The sequence below is a fragment of the Trichosurus vulpecula genome, chromosome 1 (assembly GCF_011100635.1).
Source record: "Trichosurus vulpecula isolate mTriVul1 chromosome 1, mTriVul1.pri, whole genome shotgun sequence".
Taxonomy (NCBI): domain Eukaryota; kingdom Metazoa; phylum Chordata; class Mammalia; order Diprotodontia; family Phalangeridae; genus Trichosurus; species Trichosurus vulpecula.
The window spans coordinates 154,380,334-154,395,629 of record NC_050573.1 but is presented as its reverse complement, the minus strand read 5'-3'; the positions used below and the strand labels follow the sequence as shown (position 1 = coordinate 154,395,629).

At 39.1% G+C, this 15,296-nt stretch overlaps 1 protein-coding gene across 1 annotated transcript in view; it reads left to right on the top strand.

Moving 5' to 3' along the window:
- The window catches only part of TMEM67 (transmembrane protein 67), a 91,675-nt gene that overhangs the window by 38,173 nt on the left and 38,206 nt on the right, over positions 1-15,296 (top strand). Inside the window, exons 13-18 of the mRNA XM_036741992.1 lie at positions 5,485-5,608; positions 8,609-8,714; positions 12,265-12,321; positions 12,421-12,519; positions 14,875-14,973; positions 15,210-15,296. Of these exons, the coding sequence (XP_036597887.1) occupies positions 5,485-5,608; positions 8,609-8,714; positions 12,265-12,321; positions 12,421-12,519; positions 14,875-14,973; positions 15,210-15,296 (572 nt within the window). The remainder of the gene's footprint in view (positions 1-5,484; positions 5,609-8,608; positions 8,715-12,264; positions 12,322-12,420; positions 12,520-14,874; positions 14,974-15,209) is intronic.

Sequence of the window (15,296 nt, the reverse complement as noted above, 5' to 3'; positions counted from 1 at the left end):
CATGGCAGAGAATAAGATGTGAGAAGACTGAAAAGGCAGGAAGGTACTAGGTTATGAAGGGCTTTGAGTGCTAAACAGAATGTTTTGTATTTTCTCCTGGAGGCAGTAGGGAACCACTGGAGTTTGTTGAGTTAGGGACTGTCATGGTTGGGCCTATGTTTTATCACTTTAATAGCTAAATGGAAAATGGATTAGAGAGTCATATTATTAAATAATTATTAAATTATTAAATTTATTATTATTAAATAATATTAAATAATTAAATTTATTATTAAATTTATTATTATTAAATAATATTAAATAATTAAAACAGTTTTATTTTTGTTAACATCTTCAACTTGAGGCAGGTAGGCCCACTGGCAGGCTATTGCAATAGTCCAGGGATGAGGTGAATAGGGCCTGCACTAAAGTGGTGGCAGTGTCAGAGAAGAGAAGAGGGAATATTAGAGAGTTGCTGCATAGGTGAAATGGACAGGCCTTGGCAAAATTTGGGAAAGGGGTAGGGAGTAGGTGAGAGTTAGTGAGGTATGAGGAAGTTGTCAGCCTGAGGGATTGGTGCTACCCTCTGTAGTAATAAGGAAGGTGTGGGAGTTGGGGAAAATTTAGGAGGAAAGATAATGAGTTTTGCTTTGAATAAATTTAAGATGTCTACTGGACTTTCAGTTCCAGATGTCTGAAAGACAGTTGGAGATACAAGACTGGAAATCAGCAGAGAGGTTGGCATAGGAAAGGTAAATTTGAGAATCATCAACTTAAAGCTGGTAATTAAATCCCTGGGAGCTGATGAGATCCTCAAGTGAAGTAGTATAGAGGGAGAAGAGAAGAGGGCCTAGGAGAGAGCCATATAAGACATTTCTGGTTAGAGGACATGATCTGAATAAGGATTCAGCAAAGAAGACTGAGAAGGAATGGTCAGATCCAGGAGAAGGGAACCGGAAGAGGAGAACCAGGAAGAGAGTGGTGTCCGGGAAACCTACAAGGAAGAGACTATCAAGGAAAAGAAGACGATCAGCAGTGTCACAGGCTGCAGGGAGATTGAGGAGAATGAGCATTGAGAAAAAGATTAAGCAATTAAGAAGTCATTCGTAACTTGGGAGAGAGCAGCTTCGGTGGAATGGTGAGGTTGGAAGCTGGATTATAAGGTATTAAGAAGAATGTGAGAAGAGAGCAAATGGAGGCACCTATTGTAGGTGGCCTTTTCAAGGAGTTTAACCACAAAGGGCAGAAGGCATATAGGACAATAGGTAGCAGGGATAGAAGGGTCAAGTGAGAGTTCTTTGAGGATGGGGAAGATGTGGCTATATTTGTAGGCAGTGAGAAATGAGCCAGTAAAGAGGGAGAGATTGAAAATAAATGATAGAGTGGAGTCATTGTGTGTGTGTGTGTGTGTGTGTGTGTGTGTGTGTGTGTGTGTGTTTATTTATGTGTATTAGATGAATGGATGCTATAGTTTGGCCATTCAATTGCATATCATACTCTAGACAATAGGCACCCTTCATCCACTTGATTTTTCCTGTGTGGATAGTTAGGACAAACTATTTTGGGTGATTGTGGATCTCATCTAGGGAGACTTATGTAGGATGCAATTGGGAGAAGCAGAGTGTTCTTGAAAAATGTTAGCTCTGTCATACAATTCAAGGAATCCTGTATAATTTGGACATATGTATGCTTCATACTTTATTGGAGAAGAGCCTTTAAGGCAGTGTTTTGCTCTACTGGAACAGATGCTTTTTATAGTCAACAGATAATGAGTACCATAGAATCTTGTAGTCTCTGCATTTAAAAAGCAATTATGTAATAGTTAAAGAGTCTGGATTCAAATTGCAGTTCTGATACTTACCATCTCTATGGCCTTGTGAAACTCTCTTAATCTACCTGGGTGTCAGTTTCATCATCTCTAGGAGTTGGACCAGATAACCAACTGAGGTCTCTTCCAACACAAAATCTGTGAACTGTGAACCTGCAAAGGTCCGTCTATTTCCTTTTAGTACCCTCACATGATCTTGATATTCATGTAGATTATTTTTATTAAAATTTTATATAGATAGAAAGCAGTTATATGTGTTAGTGTGATGGTCTCTCTTTTTTGTGATGAAGTCAAAGTTTTTCCATAACTTTGGCGTTTTTACTTCCTTTAGATACCTTGAGAATCAATTCATCACACCCTCAAATTTTGTCACCTCTAGTATAAACCTCCTTTTGTGCCTGATTCGAAGCTCACTGTCTCTGGTATCTTTATCCTTTTTAGTTGTTTTGGTCTCTTTATTATGGCAGTTGATTTACATTGGTTTACTTTCCTTTTGAGCTATTATAATTAATGTCAGTGTCCCTATTTAAATAGGTCAGGTTGTAGTTTTAAGTTCATATCACATTTTTTCTTATTTTTATTCTTCTACTTTGTTACTTTTTATCTTTCCTCTTATAGCTCTTATAGTCAGTTGTCACATTTGAGATTTTAACAAAAGAGTAACTAAGGCAGATCTCTGAGCAAAATAACATTAGCAGGGGCATTCTACCTGTCAATAAGTGGGTCAGTAGCTTGCCTTCTTTAATTAATTAAAGACCCTGAGCAAAAGGACAATTCCCCTTTTATAAGTTTTGGAGAGTGCAGTACGAAGAAAAGAACAGAGTAGATGACATCATGGGATTCAGGGAAACATGATTGGTTACAGAGGTGAGGTGCAGGGAACAACATGATTGGTTTGAAGTTTGGTAATGGGGGCTAGCAATGACCCCCCCCACCCACTTCTCTCATGAGATTAAGCAGTGCTCATTTTTTGAGTCCAAGTGCAAGGTAGTGGCCCAGACTTTGAAGAGGAAACTGTCATCTGTGAAGGGTAGCTTGGTGGAGTAAAGATATGAGTCCCACACATTGCCCAAGGTTAGCAAAATTCCTTGAGGCAAGAATAGATTAGTGATTATTGGGAGAGGTGGATTACTAAAGCCAGCTGAACTCTGAACTAAGTTCGGAGACAAAAAACCACAACTTAAGCTGGACAAAATAGATTACTTGTAAATAGGATCAATAAGAAAATGATACAGGATCAATCTTAATCTTCTACTGTGATCTGAACGTACATAGCTGATTCAAGAATTATTCTCATATCAGTAATGATTTTTTTGTAATGTCATTTGGTGCTTGCCATGTTGAGTGCTTACCAATGCTTTTTCTCAAAGCAGCTAATCATTATATCAGGGGGCAATACTTTTGTGTATTCTACAAATCTTGGGCCTCTCTAATCCTTCTTCCTATACTAATTTTCTAACATGTTTTGTTGTCCTTGCCCTTTTTCACTTTTTAATGCAATGTCAGTGCGACAGAGTGGAGTGAGTGCTGTATTTTGGAGTCAAGGGATAAGTGTTTGGGTACCAGCCCTACTCTTCATGATACCTAGGTGACCTTGGGCAAGTCAGTTAATTTCTTTGGGCCTCTGTTTTCTTTTCTGGAAAAGGAGAGGGTGCTACTAGATGACCTTCTAAGATACCTTCTGTTGTGCTTCTGTGAGCCTTCTACCCTAAATAAGCAACCACAGTGACATCAGCCATTGTTAACCCATATGTCTTCTTTCTCATAGGTGTGAAATTTTTATGGGAATAATCTCTGTATTCTTTGAGAGTATCCTTTTAAGGGAATTCTGAGTAGGAAATGAGCAGCTTTCATGATCATTTTCTATAATCATATACCTAACTGAGAGGAATAGGTCTATATGTAACTTTATATATATATATATATATATATATATATATATATATATATATATATATATATATATATATATATAAGAACCCACTATAGCTTTTGTTTGTTGATTTTTAAAATGTGTTTGAGGGCAGCTAGGTAGTGCATTGGATAGAGTGCCAGGCGTGGAGTTAGGAAGACTGACCTTCATGAGTTCAAATCCTGCCCCAGACACTTAATAACTGTGTGTCCCTGGGCAAGTCACTTCACCCTATTTGCCTCTTAGTGCCTCATCTATAAAATGAGCCAGAGAAGGAAATGGCAAAGGATCTGTGCCAAGAAAACCCCAAATGGGGTCATGAAGAGTCAGACACAATTGAAAAACAACTGAACACAACAAAAATGACTCACTGCACCAAGATGTAGTCTTTAATATTCTTTTCAAACAAGTTTTTTTCTTATATATATGTTAAAATGATACCAACACATGTAGAGAAGTAGCTTTGCTTGAGGGTTATGCTCATGCTGACAGTGTCAGTGTTAGGCTTGAGGACCTGCCCTCTAGAGGGCACAGGCCCCAAGCCGCCCAGAGCGTCCCATGCACAATGTGACATTATCTGCTTGAAGAGGACTCCAGAGCAACCCACTTCATCCTCACTAGCAGGGAGTCCAGACTGCTGAAGCAGGGGAGCAGGTGCTCTTGAATGTGTGATGATTAATTCATTTTAGCAAAACATTTGGTGAGGAGTCTTGAACTATTCTCCTGGACAAGGTAGGTGTTGGCAGATATAGTAGTAATATGGATTCAGAACTGGTTAATGGCCAGACCACAGTGTAAGTATTCATGGCTTGGATTTATTTTGGATGGAAGGGGGACTAGACCTGTAATTTTATTAGTATGGGGAAGTCTCAGTGCAGAAACTCCCTCTACCAATAGAGATCGACACCTTCTGTGCAATTTATTATAGAGCCCTGCCTAGAGCAGGGGCATCAAACGCTGGCCCTGGGCCAGAAACAGATTAAAGTGTATTTAACAAATATTTAACAAAATAAAAACTACAGTAGACCATAAATAATATTAATATGTGACTTGCCACCAAGTTCTTTAGATATAGATAGTAGCCACCCCTGGCCTGGAAACTTGAGAGGGTAAATGACTTACTTACCCAGAGTTACATAGCCAGGATGTGCCAGTGGCAGAACTTGAATCCTTCCTGAGTCCTCTATCTGTTGTACTGTGCTTGGGAGACCATCTAATCAAACACCTTCATTTTATAGTGAGGAAACTGAGGCCAAGGGAAAATGACTTGCCCAAGGTAACAAAATCTTCGTAAAATCAGGATGGAAGTACAGGCTCCACATTCAGGACTATTTTCGTTGTGTTTGTGAAGTGCTTTGTTAGCACTGGGCCTGGCATGTAGTAGGCACTTCATAAATGCTTCTTCCCTTTCTCTCCTTCTCTCCTCAGTGCCTTTTGTAAACTTTGCAGTGTTTTCAGTGATCTTAAACGCCTCACTGTCATGGTGTTTGGATCTAGATCATGGAATCCCACAGTTTGGAAAGAAACAAAGTGACAGGTTACCCAAAGAACAATGGAAAGATACATTGTAGGTGTGGCTAGTCTGCCTTCTTACCAGCTTCTCTAGGGATGGGCTGGAGATATTCCTTGAGTGGTACTGGTATCTCTTTAGCTGGGAGACCAACAGGCGAGCCCTTAGACCAGTGAAATCACAGGACCACCAGAGTATAAAACTAAAGTATCTTTGTTCTTTTTTTCTCCATTCTCTTGTTTTTGGACAACAAAGACAGCAGCTCTGCCAAGTGGCTTCTGACTCGCCGCCTGTTCTTGGTAGACACATTAAGTGGACGGGAGAGTGACTTAGGGAGTCGGCCAAGAGTAATTCGAATTGCCAGCAAATTAACAATGAGGTGAATAAATGTCTAATACTATACTTGGTCTTGGTTTTATTGTATGTAGCACAAGAAGCAGTACCAAGCAGTCTCAGGGGAAAATAATTGAAGTTGATGGGTAATAAGGTTTATGGCCTCAGGTGTACATCTAGCTCAATACAGAGTAACAGTTACAAACTGAAAGTGAAATTCTAACACAAGTAGGTTTGATGATCTCTTGGGTACCAGTCAGACTTGGTAGAATGGGATTAATTATTGAGGCAGGGCTATGAAGGGGTATAATTTATTCAAAAGAAACAGGTCTGATAGAATAAGGAGAGTAGTTATACACAAGGAATAGATAATTATAGGATCCACAGACCTCAACAACTGAGTTATGAGTGCTAGAACCGTGCTACAAACCATATTTGTATCTCCCGTGGGAGTGGGATATAAAGAGCCAGTATCAGAGCCAGCAAGACCTGGGTTTAAGTCTTGTCTCTAATACATATTGGCGAGTCTCTTAGCCTTTCTCACTTGCTCTAGGCAACTCTCTAAGACTATCAGTTGCAGAGAAGGTGCCACCTGTATTAGTAGAGGGAGATTCCTCACTTGGAAATCACAGATCCGATCCCTGTCCTTGTGTCCCATAGCACCTATTGACATACACTGAATGTAATAGGTGCCTAATAAATATTAATTGTATAACTGAATGGATTATATTATTATAGGAGTATATTTAGACTGTCCCAAAAGGTGGGGACTGTAGACAGTGCTTTACAAATACATCTGACCAAACTGGAAAGGCTAATTGCTAAAAATCTGATTCTTTAAAAATTGATTTATGACAAATGATAAAATATTGACTTTCTTTACTGCCTGTTTTGTCCCTCATCAGGTAGAAAATGACAGTGGAAATTGTTATTCTTCACTTAATCTAACCAGTAAGAAAGAAGCAGTTAGTAATGTGAAAGTGGTAGGAACTTTTGGGAAAAGTGACCATATCATCTTGAGGTTCATGTTAGTGGAAAGGGAACATTGGGGATAATTAGCCCCATAGCCTAGACTCTTGAACAGCAGATTGGTAAAAAATTAAGAGAAAGAATAGCAATCCTGGAAACTCTTGAAAGTTGTGACGATCAAGAACGTAAGATGAAATTCCAACTATACAATCACAAATAATACTTAAGAGAAAAGGGGGAGAGAGATCTGTGAAAAAAGAGTGATTGCAATGAACTCATTTTAAAATGACATAAAAAAGATGGAAAGAGGTGCACTTGAGTAAATATAGAAGAGTAATACAATCCTATCAAGAAGGAAAAAGTTTAGGATGAGAAGTTTACAAACAATAACAACAACAAAACACCCCCCACCCCAATCTAAAGATAACAAAGGGGCTTTAAAAAAATCTTGAAACAAAAAGATCAAGGAAGGGAGCTACCCGCTGTTTGGGGATGATGGTGTAATGTCAACTAATGACAGAAAGAAGGTAGAACTATTTAATATTAAATTCCATCTTCTCTAGCAAGGAAAATACTCTTCAAATTGGAAAATGTAGAGTAGGTATATAAGAGAAATTGAAGTCTAGGCAAGGTAAAGAGTTAAGAAGAGAGCATCTCACTTCAAATGAGTCTCTAGGACCAAATGAAGTCCTGCATATCTAACCTCACGTCCTGTTTTTGATAAAAATTGTTAGACTGGCAAATCAAGGAAAAGTCATAAATATAGTGTATGGTAGTTTTAACTTTATTGCTGATATATATAGTTTGCTCCACTGTTTCTTTATAAATAAGATGATGAAATATGGACTCGATGGTGATAGATTTTTTAGGTAGTTAGAACAACTATACCTAAAGTATGCTGTTTAATTGATCCACGGAAACAGATGAAATGCTAGTCATTTATCAATGACTTGGATAAAGAGAGAAGTCATGAATTCAAAATCTCCAGGTGCTTCAAAGCTAGGAAGGAGAAATAGAATAGGTCAAATTAAAGGATCAAAATTAAAAGTCATCTGGCTAAGCTAGAATGCTAAGCTGAAACCAGCAAAATGAAATTTAATTAGAATAAAGATAAGGTCTAGATTTAGGTTTGGAAAATAAGTTACCTCAGTATTCGATGGGGAAATATATAAAAAAAAGGATTCAAAATCTTAGTTGACCATATGCTTAAAATAAAGCAAAAGAATGAAACAGTTCCTTCAGAAAGCTAATGCTATGTTAAAATACATCAAATGAGATTAGCATACAAGAGCACTTTGCAAACCTTGGGGCATTATATAAATGTAAGCTGTTGTTGTTGTTGTTATTTTATTGCATTAAAAATAGTATCTGGTTTATGGGAAATCATCGTAACAGTGTACTCTTCCATAGTCTAACTACATCCAGAGTACTATGTTGAATTCTGGGTGCCACATTTTAGGAGGGTCATTGACAACACACGCACACACACACACACACACACACACACACACACATACACACACACTGATTGTATAGGATCTGAAATTCATGTCATAAGTTATCATTGTATACTAATCACAGGGCTTAGCTATATAAAAGTAGGTTGAAGAAATTGAAGATATTTAGCCTGTGTAAGGAAAAACACAATACCTATCTTCAAAGGCTTGAGGGTCTGTCGCATAAAAGATAAAGAAGACTTGTTCTTTGTTGCTCTAGATCGCAGAACTAGCATTGGTGGGTTTTAACGTAACAGAAGAAAGTACAGTACTTTCTAAGTAGAGTAGTCTGTCAGCTAGGACAAGGTGTCTCTTTGGGTAGTGAGCTCCCTGTCATTGGAGGGTAATCATCAGTCAAGAATGATACTGGAGAGACTTCTGTATTGGATGGGTGATTGCGTTACACTTTTAAAGTCCCCCAACTCTAAAATTTTTTGAAATAGTCTTAGTAAAATTTTTACCAGGCAGCTAGGTGGTGCAATAGATAGAGCATTGAACCTAGAGTCGGGAAGGTTTGAGTTTTATTTTGTGTTTTGTTCTCCTATGTATTTACCAATTAGAATTTCTTTTCTTTTAAACAGTATTTCTCTTATACCCAACACCAATAGTGGAAACATTTATCCCCCTCTAATTACCGTTGCCTACCAGGATGTTGAGATCCAGGATCCAGAGAGCCAGTCTGTGATGGTGAGTTCTTAACTTCAGCTCTGCTAACAAATGTGTTTCTAGGTGTCGCAGCAGATGGATAGTGGATCTGGAATCAGAAAGACCTGAGTTCAAATCCAGCCTCAGAACCTAACTATGTGACCCTGGGCAAGCCACTTAACTTCTCAGCCTCAATTCCCACATCTGTGGAATGGGAGTAATAATCGCACCTACCTCCAAGGGTTGTTGCGAGGAGATGTGGTAATATAAACCTTAAAAGTGCTGCATACGTGCTGGCTGTTATTATCATGGCAGAAAACTCATCAAATCTTTTTCAAGCTTCAAATAGATACAAATAGAAGTAAGCTATATTATCTGTACTACTTGTGGGAAGTAATGTTGTTCCCTGTTTTGGCCCTCTTCTCAGTTCTTTATAACCTCTTTATGTTGGTCCACCGGTCATCTAGGTCCTGCTTCTCCAGCTCTAGACCAGGAATAAATGGAATAGTCTTTCAGGCTAACACACAAGTAATCCGAGGTGTGGTATACTTCTTTTCCCCCATCTTCCTTTCTCTGCCTTCTTTTTTCTCCTGTTACCTACTCTCTTTCCTTTCCCATTTAAGATCACATTCTCATTGGGAAAGTTGAGCACAGAACTAATTAGTTATTTTGGCTTAAAAGCCTTTTTCTGGTGACTTGAAGTGTAGGGAGAGGATGCAGTTGAGTCTCTGAATTTCTGCTTCTTCATCTATAAAATGAGCCAGTTGGATGAAATAATTTCTAAAATGACTCTCTGTGGGCTCTCTGTCCTATGTTTCCAAGTCTCTTAATTTTAGGAGATTCAAAGGTGCTAGAGGTTGCATTATAAAAGATGCAGGATTAGAAGGGACCATTGTCATCAGCAGCACTAGCAATGTTTGTTTGAAGTTGCAGGTGCAGATTTTGGGTCAAAAAGCAAACCCTCCCTAAGAGTCAGCGCCATCTAAAGGAGGCAGCGGGCTTCCCCGTGCTCAAGGGCTTCAGGTGGAAGGAATCTAGATGACTTTTGGGGACTACTGTGGGAGGCACTTCCTCTTCAAACGTGGCTTGGGTTAGATGACGTCTGAGGTTCCTTCCAGCTCTGTGTTCTCCAACTCCATCTTCTGTTCCATTCTTCATGGTTGATGTCATCTAACCTCTGCTTAAACACATGTAGTCATGGGGAGCTTGTCACTTTTTGAGACAATGTGTTACATCTTCAGATCCCTCTAATTTGTAGTACATTTCTCTTTTTCATTAAACCAAAATCTTTCTCCCTATAACTTCTACCCATTCTTTGATTTAGTTGGGCCTTGTGAAGTATTCAGGATACATCTATGTCTGCTTTCCTGTGATGGCCCTAGGGCAGCTAGGTGGCGCAGTGGATAGCGTGCTGGCCCTGGAGTCAGGAGGACCTGAGTTCAGATTTGGCGTCAGACACTTACTAAGCTGTGTGACTCTGGACAAGTCACTTAGCCTTGCTGACCTCAGTTCCTCGTCTGTAAAACGAGCTGGAGAGGGAAATTGTCAAACCGCTTCAGTTTCTTTGCCGAGATAACCCCAAATGGCGCCACAGAGAGTTGTACGCGACTGAAAGTGACTAGACAACCATGCGATCGTCCTACAAACTCTCGCTTTCCTGCTTGTCCTTCTTCACCCTCCTCTGGACACGCTGGTTTTCGCTGTTGTTAGTGTGTGTTGCGCAGAAGTAGACGCAGTGCCACCCCTGACTGTCTGGTCTGGAGTACGGTGGCGCTATCTTCTCTCTTCCTCCAGACAGCCTGCTTCTGTTACGGTTTCAGTAGCTTTTAGAAAGAATGTTGTATTAAGGGTTCATATTGAGCTTGTGGCTAATCCCAGGAAAAAAAAAAGCCCACGCTGCATTTTCCCACATGAACCATCGTTACTGCTGTCATTCCCGAGCCGTGTTCCCCGCAGCGGGTACTCGTGGAATCTTTTTGAAAAAACAGAGGCAGTTTTTATGCTTGTTAAATTTCAGTCGACTTTAGTCTTCATGACCCGTGCTCAGACCTGCTCCAAACTTTTTGATGTCATGCTGATTTCTGATTCTGTCACCCAGTGACACAGTGAGTATCAGCCATCAATTCAAGAAAGATGTTTCAAGCGAACAAACTAGTAAGAGGGACAGGACGTAAATTCAAGCTGGTATAGATAAGATAGATCATGATAGATGCTTGAGAGGTACGTACGGTTATCTGAGAAAGTTCTGAAGAGAGAACTAATTTCCATTTGGAGGAATGTGAATGACCAGGGAAAATAGAGTTCAGATCCTGACTGCTACTTTTAATATGTGACCTTGCCTAGTCAGTCTATCAGCCTGTATTTATTAAACACCTACTGTTTTCCAAGTACTTTCTAGGTGATGGAGATACAAAGACAGGAACAAGCAATCCCTGGCCTTGAGGCGCTTACCAAATTCTATTGGAGGAAGCAATATAAAAGGCTATTTAAAATATCCTTTGGGAAGTTTTATTGCCTTAGGGAGGCAGGAGCAGCTGGAGGGACAAGGAAAGGGTTACTGTAAAAAACAGTTAAACTAAGCTTGATGGATACTAAGGCTTCTAAGAGATAGAGGTGAGAAGGAAATATGTTCCAGGAATGAGGGACAGGCTTGTGCACAAAGCACACGGGAAATGGGTCTTACTTGAGAAGCATTAAAAAGGCTAATTTGGCCAGACAAAGAAGGGAGTGGTGTGTAGGAAGGCTGTAAATGTAGGTTGGAGCCAGCTTATGAGGGACTTTCATTGTCAACCAGAGGAGTTTGTGTGTGATCTCAGAATGAGCAGCTGGAGTTTACTGAGCTGGGGAGTGTTATGGTCAGACCCTTGTTTAAGGAAAATCTTTACCTCAGTTTCCTCATAAGTAAAATGACTGGGCTGTGCTGAATGATCTGCTGTGGCCCTTCCAGGCTTAAATGCAAGAATCCTACAAGAAGATGGCATTTATGGCAGGTTTCCAAGAATTGGTAGGATTTCAAAAGTGGAAATGTAATACTGTGACATTTTGAGTGGACCAGGCATTATTGCTAGTGATAATAATTTTCTTTATTAAATGTTCAAAGGAGCATTTAAGGATTTATTATGAATAATACACTTAGAGAACAATCTACTAATGAACAATATAATAACATTAACAACAACTAGCATTTATATAGCATCTACTGTGTATGTGCCAGGCACTGTACTAAGGCTTTTACAAGTATTAACTCATTTTATGCTCAAAACAGCCATGGGAAGGAGGTGCTATTATTATCATCCCTATTTCATAAATGAGGAAACTGAGGCAAAGGTTAAGTGTCTTGTCCAAGGTCACACAGCTAGAGCATGTTTCAATTCAGATCTTCCTTACTCCAGGCCCAGAACTTAATCCACTGTACTATAAGCTGCCTATATCAACATATCAGCTATATTAGCATTGTGGTTGTAAGTTTATATTTATAAATATATATTCATACAGAGTATATTTTTCTAACGTTGGATGATATCATTAAGATAAAAAATTAATGTTTTACATATGAGTTAAATTAATTTTGTGGGTTTTTTTTAAATATCAGGTTTCTTTCTCAGTCAGATATGAAATGAACCAAGAAGAAGCACATACCCAAACTAATGTGAGTTAATATTATTTTATCATAATTCTGGGGAGTTTTTTGGAGGATGTTATGAAAGAGATTATCTAAGTTCTAAAAACAATAACTTTTGTTTTTTAGATTGCATTGGGTGTGCTGGGGGGGCTGGCAGTTTTATGGTCTCTTTTAAAGACTGCAGGATGGAAGAGACGCATAGGAAGTCCTATGGTTGACTTGCAGGTATGAAACTTTGTCGTTTTAGAAATGTTATGTTCTTCTAAATGTAAACCTTTTTTACAATCATTTTCTCCCAGGCAGCTGGAAGAAGGTGAAGATATGACTTCATAGGTTACAAATCCTTTGAGGTCAGGGACTTTGTTGGCTTATTTTTGAATCTCCCCCAGGTCAAAGTACAGTATAGCACAAGTAGTATGCACTTGAATTTTTAAAAAAGGGATATGTAAAGGAGAGCATGAGTGACTTGAGACTTGGCATACTTAGTGGAAAATGAAAAGCAAGATTTTCACACTAACTTGCATTTTGTTTCTCTTCTAATGGATTTGAATTGAAATGTTAGTTTACACCTTAAGTATTTACTGATAGTATAATTATTTTGTTCTTTTATTTATTAGGATTACCTCGGTCAGGACCTTAACTAGCTTCCATTATGGTGAAAGTAGAGAATAAAAACGAGACCAGGTGTTTTATTTTACATTAATGAGCCTATATTAGCAAAGCTAGTTGTAGGATAGAAAGAAAGGATATAATAAATAAACAAACCTAGTAGGTTATGAAAAACTCAGCAAGTCTTCAGCTAAGGAATGAAGTGTTAAACATTTTTTTTCAAGTTGGTTGTTTTGAACTTGGAATCCATTTTTCCATAGAAGCAATGTGGTAAGGGGTGATATGATTCTAGAACTATAACCCCTCATCCTCCAAAAGCCCATTTAAGCAAAGAGGTACCTCTACTAATCCTTCTTTAATATCTCGTTGAAGGGTGGAGGATTAGCCTTTTGTTTCCTAACATCCTGGAAAGGCCTTGACTATGAGCCCAGTGATAAATTATATGACTGCCTTCCGAGGACCAGCTTGTTAATGTTGGAGAAGCCTCACAAGACCAGGCTCACCACAGGGGATGAATGTTTTGGCCATCTATTTATGTTGACGACCATCTAGCAAGTTGTGGACATTGTCAGCAGAGGGAATACCTGTGCTAGTAAATGCATGTTCCTTGATAACTGAAATAAATATAGTTCTCTTAGAACTTAGAACTACCACTATCACTTTCTATAGGGAAAAATGTGTTCAGAGTTTCACCTTAGGGTACTAGAAACACATCATTTGCAGTTGCAGCCCTGGCAGCTAGAAGAGGTTACTCTGCATATTTTCCCCCACTCACTACTCCATTTGCCAAGAAGTAGGGACTCCCCTGTCTCCAGGCTGCTAGTAGTAGCTCCAGTGGCCTCTTACAGGGTTTGGGGAGGAGGGATCATGGAAGAGGAGTGGAGCCTACGTGGAAGCAGTAGGGAGAGAAGGGAAATAGGGAATGTTCTGCACCTGCTGGGAGAGGAGAGTCCCAGTAGTGATATGGCCAAAACAAGTGTTCTACTAAGAAATATAAACTTCTCTTCTCGTTCTCCCTCTCCATTTTCCTTTCTCCTCTCTTCCCTGCCCTCTCTCTTCTCTCTTCTAGCTGCTGGAGCAGTTAGGTTCTACAGAAGATAGATTCTGCTCTGGAATCTGAGTTCAGATCTAACCTCAGACACTTACTAGCTGCGTGACTGTGGGCAAGTCACTTAACCTCTGTTTGTCTCCATTTCCTCATCTGTAAAATGGGGATAACAATAATACCCACCCTCCCAGGACTGTGATGAGCATTTAGCACAGGGCCTGGCGCTCGCCTGTGCTCGCTCTCTCTCTCTCTCTCTCCCCCACCCCCCCGCAATTTGGCTCATTTCTACATTTCCAGATTTCTTTCCAGCTACTCCCCTTCATGTTCTGTGTGTTCCAGCCAAATTGGCCATGTCATGTTGCCCAGATATCCTGCCTCTTGCTTCTAGTCTGTTTTTGTACAAACTGTCCCCTACAACTGCCATCTTTCCCCCTCTTACTTTGTCTCTTGGAATTCTTGACTCAGTGCCACCTTCTATAAGAGGCCTTCCCTGCCTTCCCATTGTTAGGGCTCCCCTTGACAGAGCTACTTAGAATTTACCTTCTTGTACTTAACTATATATTCATCTGCCCACATCCACATTGTTCTTTTCTGCCCAACTCCAAGTAGGATATAAGCTCCTTGAGGATAGGGACTGTTTTGTTTTTGTCTTTGTGTCTTTTGTGCCTTGCACATAGGTATTTAGTAAATATTGAATTGAATTAAGGGATGTATGTAAAGCAGATGAGCACGAGGATAAACATACTGAAAACATACAGAATGTTTTGTTTTTCAAAATGATGGTATGACTAGATCAAAACCTATTAGTACAAGTTTCCTTAAATATCATTTAATTGGAACTGAGTGTTGTAAACTAAAAATAAAAAATAAGTTAAATTAATATTTAATTCTCTTAATAGCTGTATTTTTTTTAATAATTACAGACAGTTATGAAGTTCTTAATGTACTATGCTGAAGATCTAGCTAATGTTTTCTTTATCATCACTACGGGAACAGGTCTTTACTGGCTAATTTTTTTCAAAGTAAGTAAGATTTTTACATCATACTTAACTTACATGCTGTCAGAGTAACTTTGTTCAGCTGTATTTAAAATGATTCTTTTTCTTTCTTTGTTTCATGCCTGCCCAGAATATTGTTTGCTGCATTTAGTGAATGTGTCACTTTTTTTCTTCCTTTTCGGTTTCACTGAACATGTATTATATTTAGTGTCAAAGAGGGTCAGAACATGCTGTTTATAGCCTCATAATTTTCCTTCTAGGCACAGAAGGCTGTCTCTGTTTTGTTACCAATGCTAGGCCAAGAAGAAAGCTTTGTTACTTATGTGGGGTGTGCTTTTGCCTTAAAG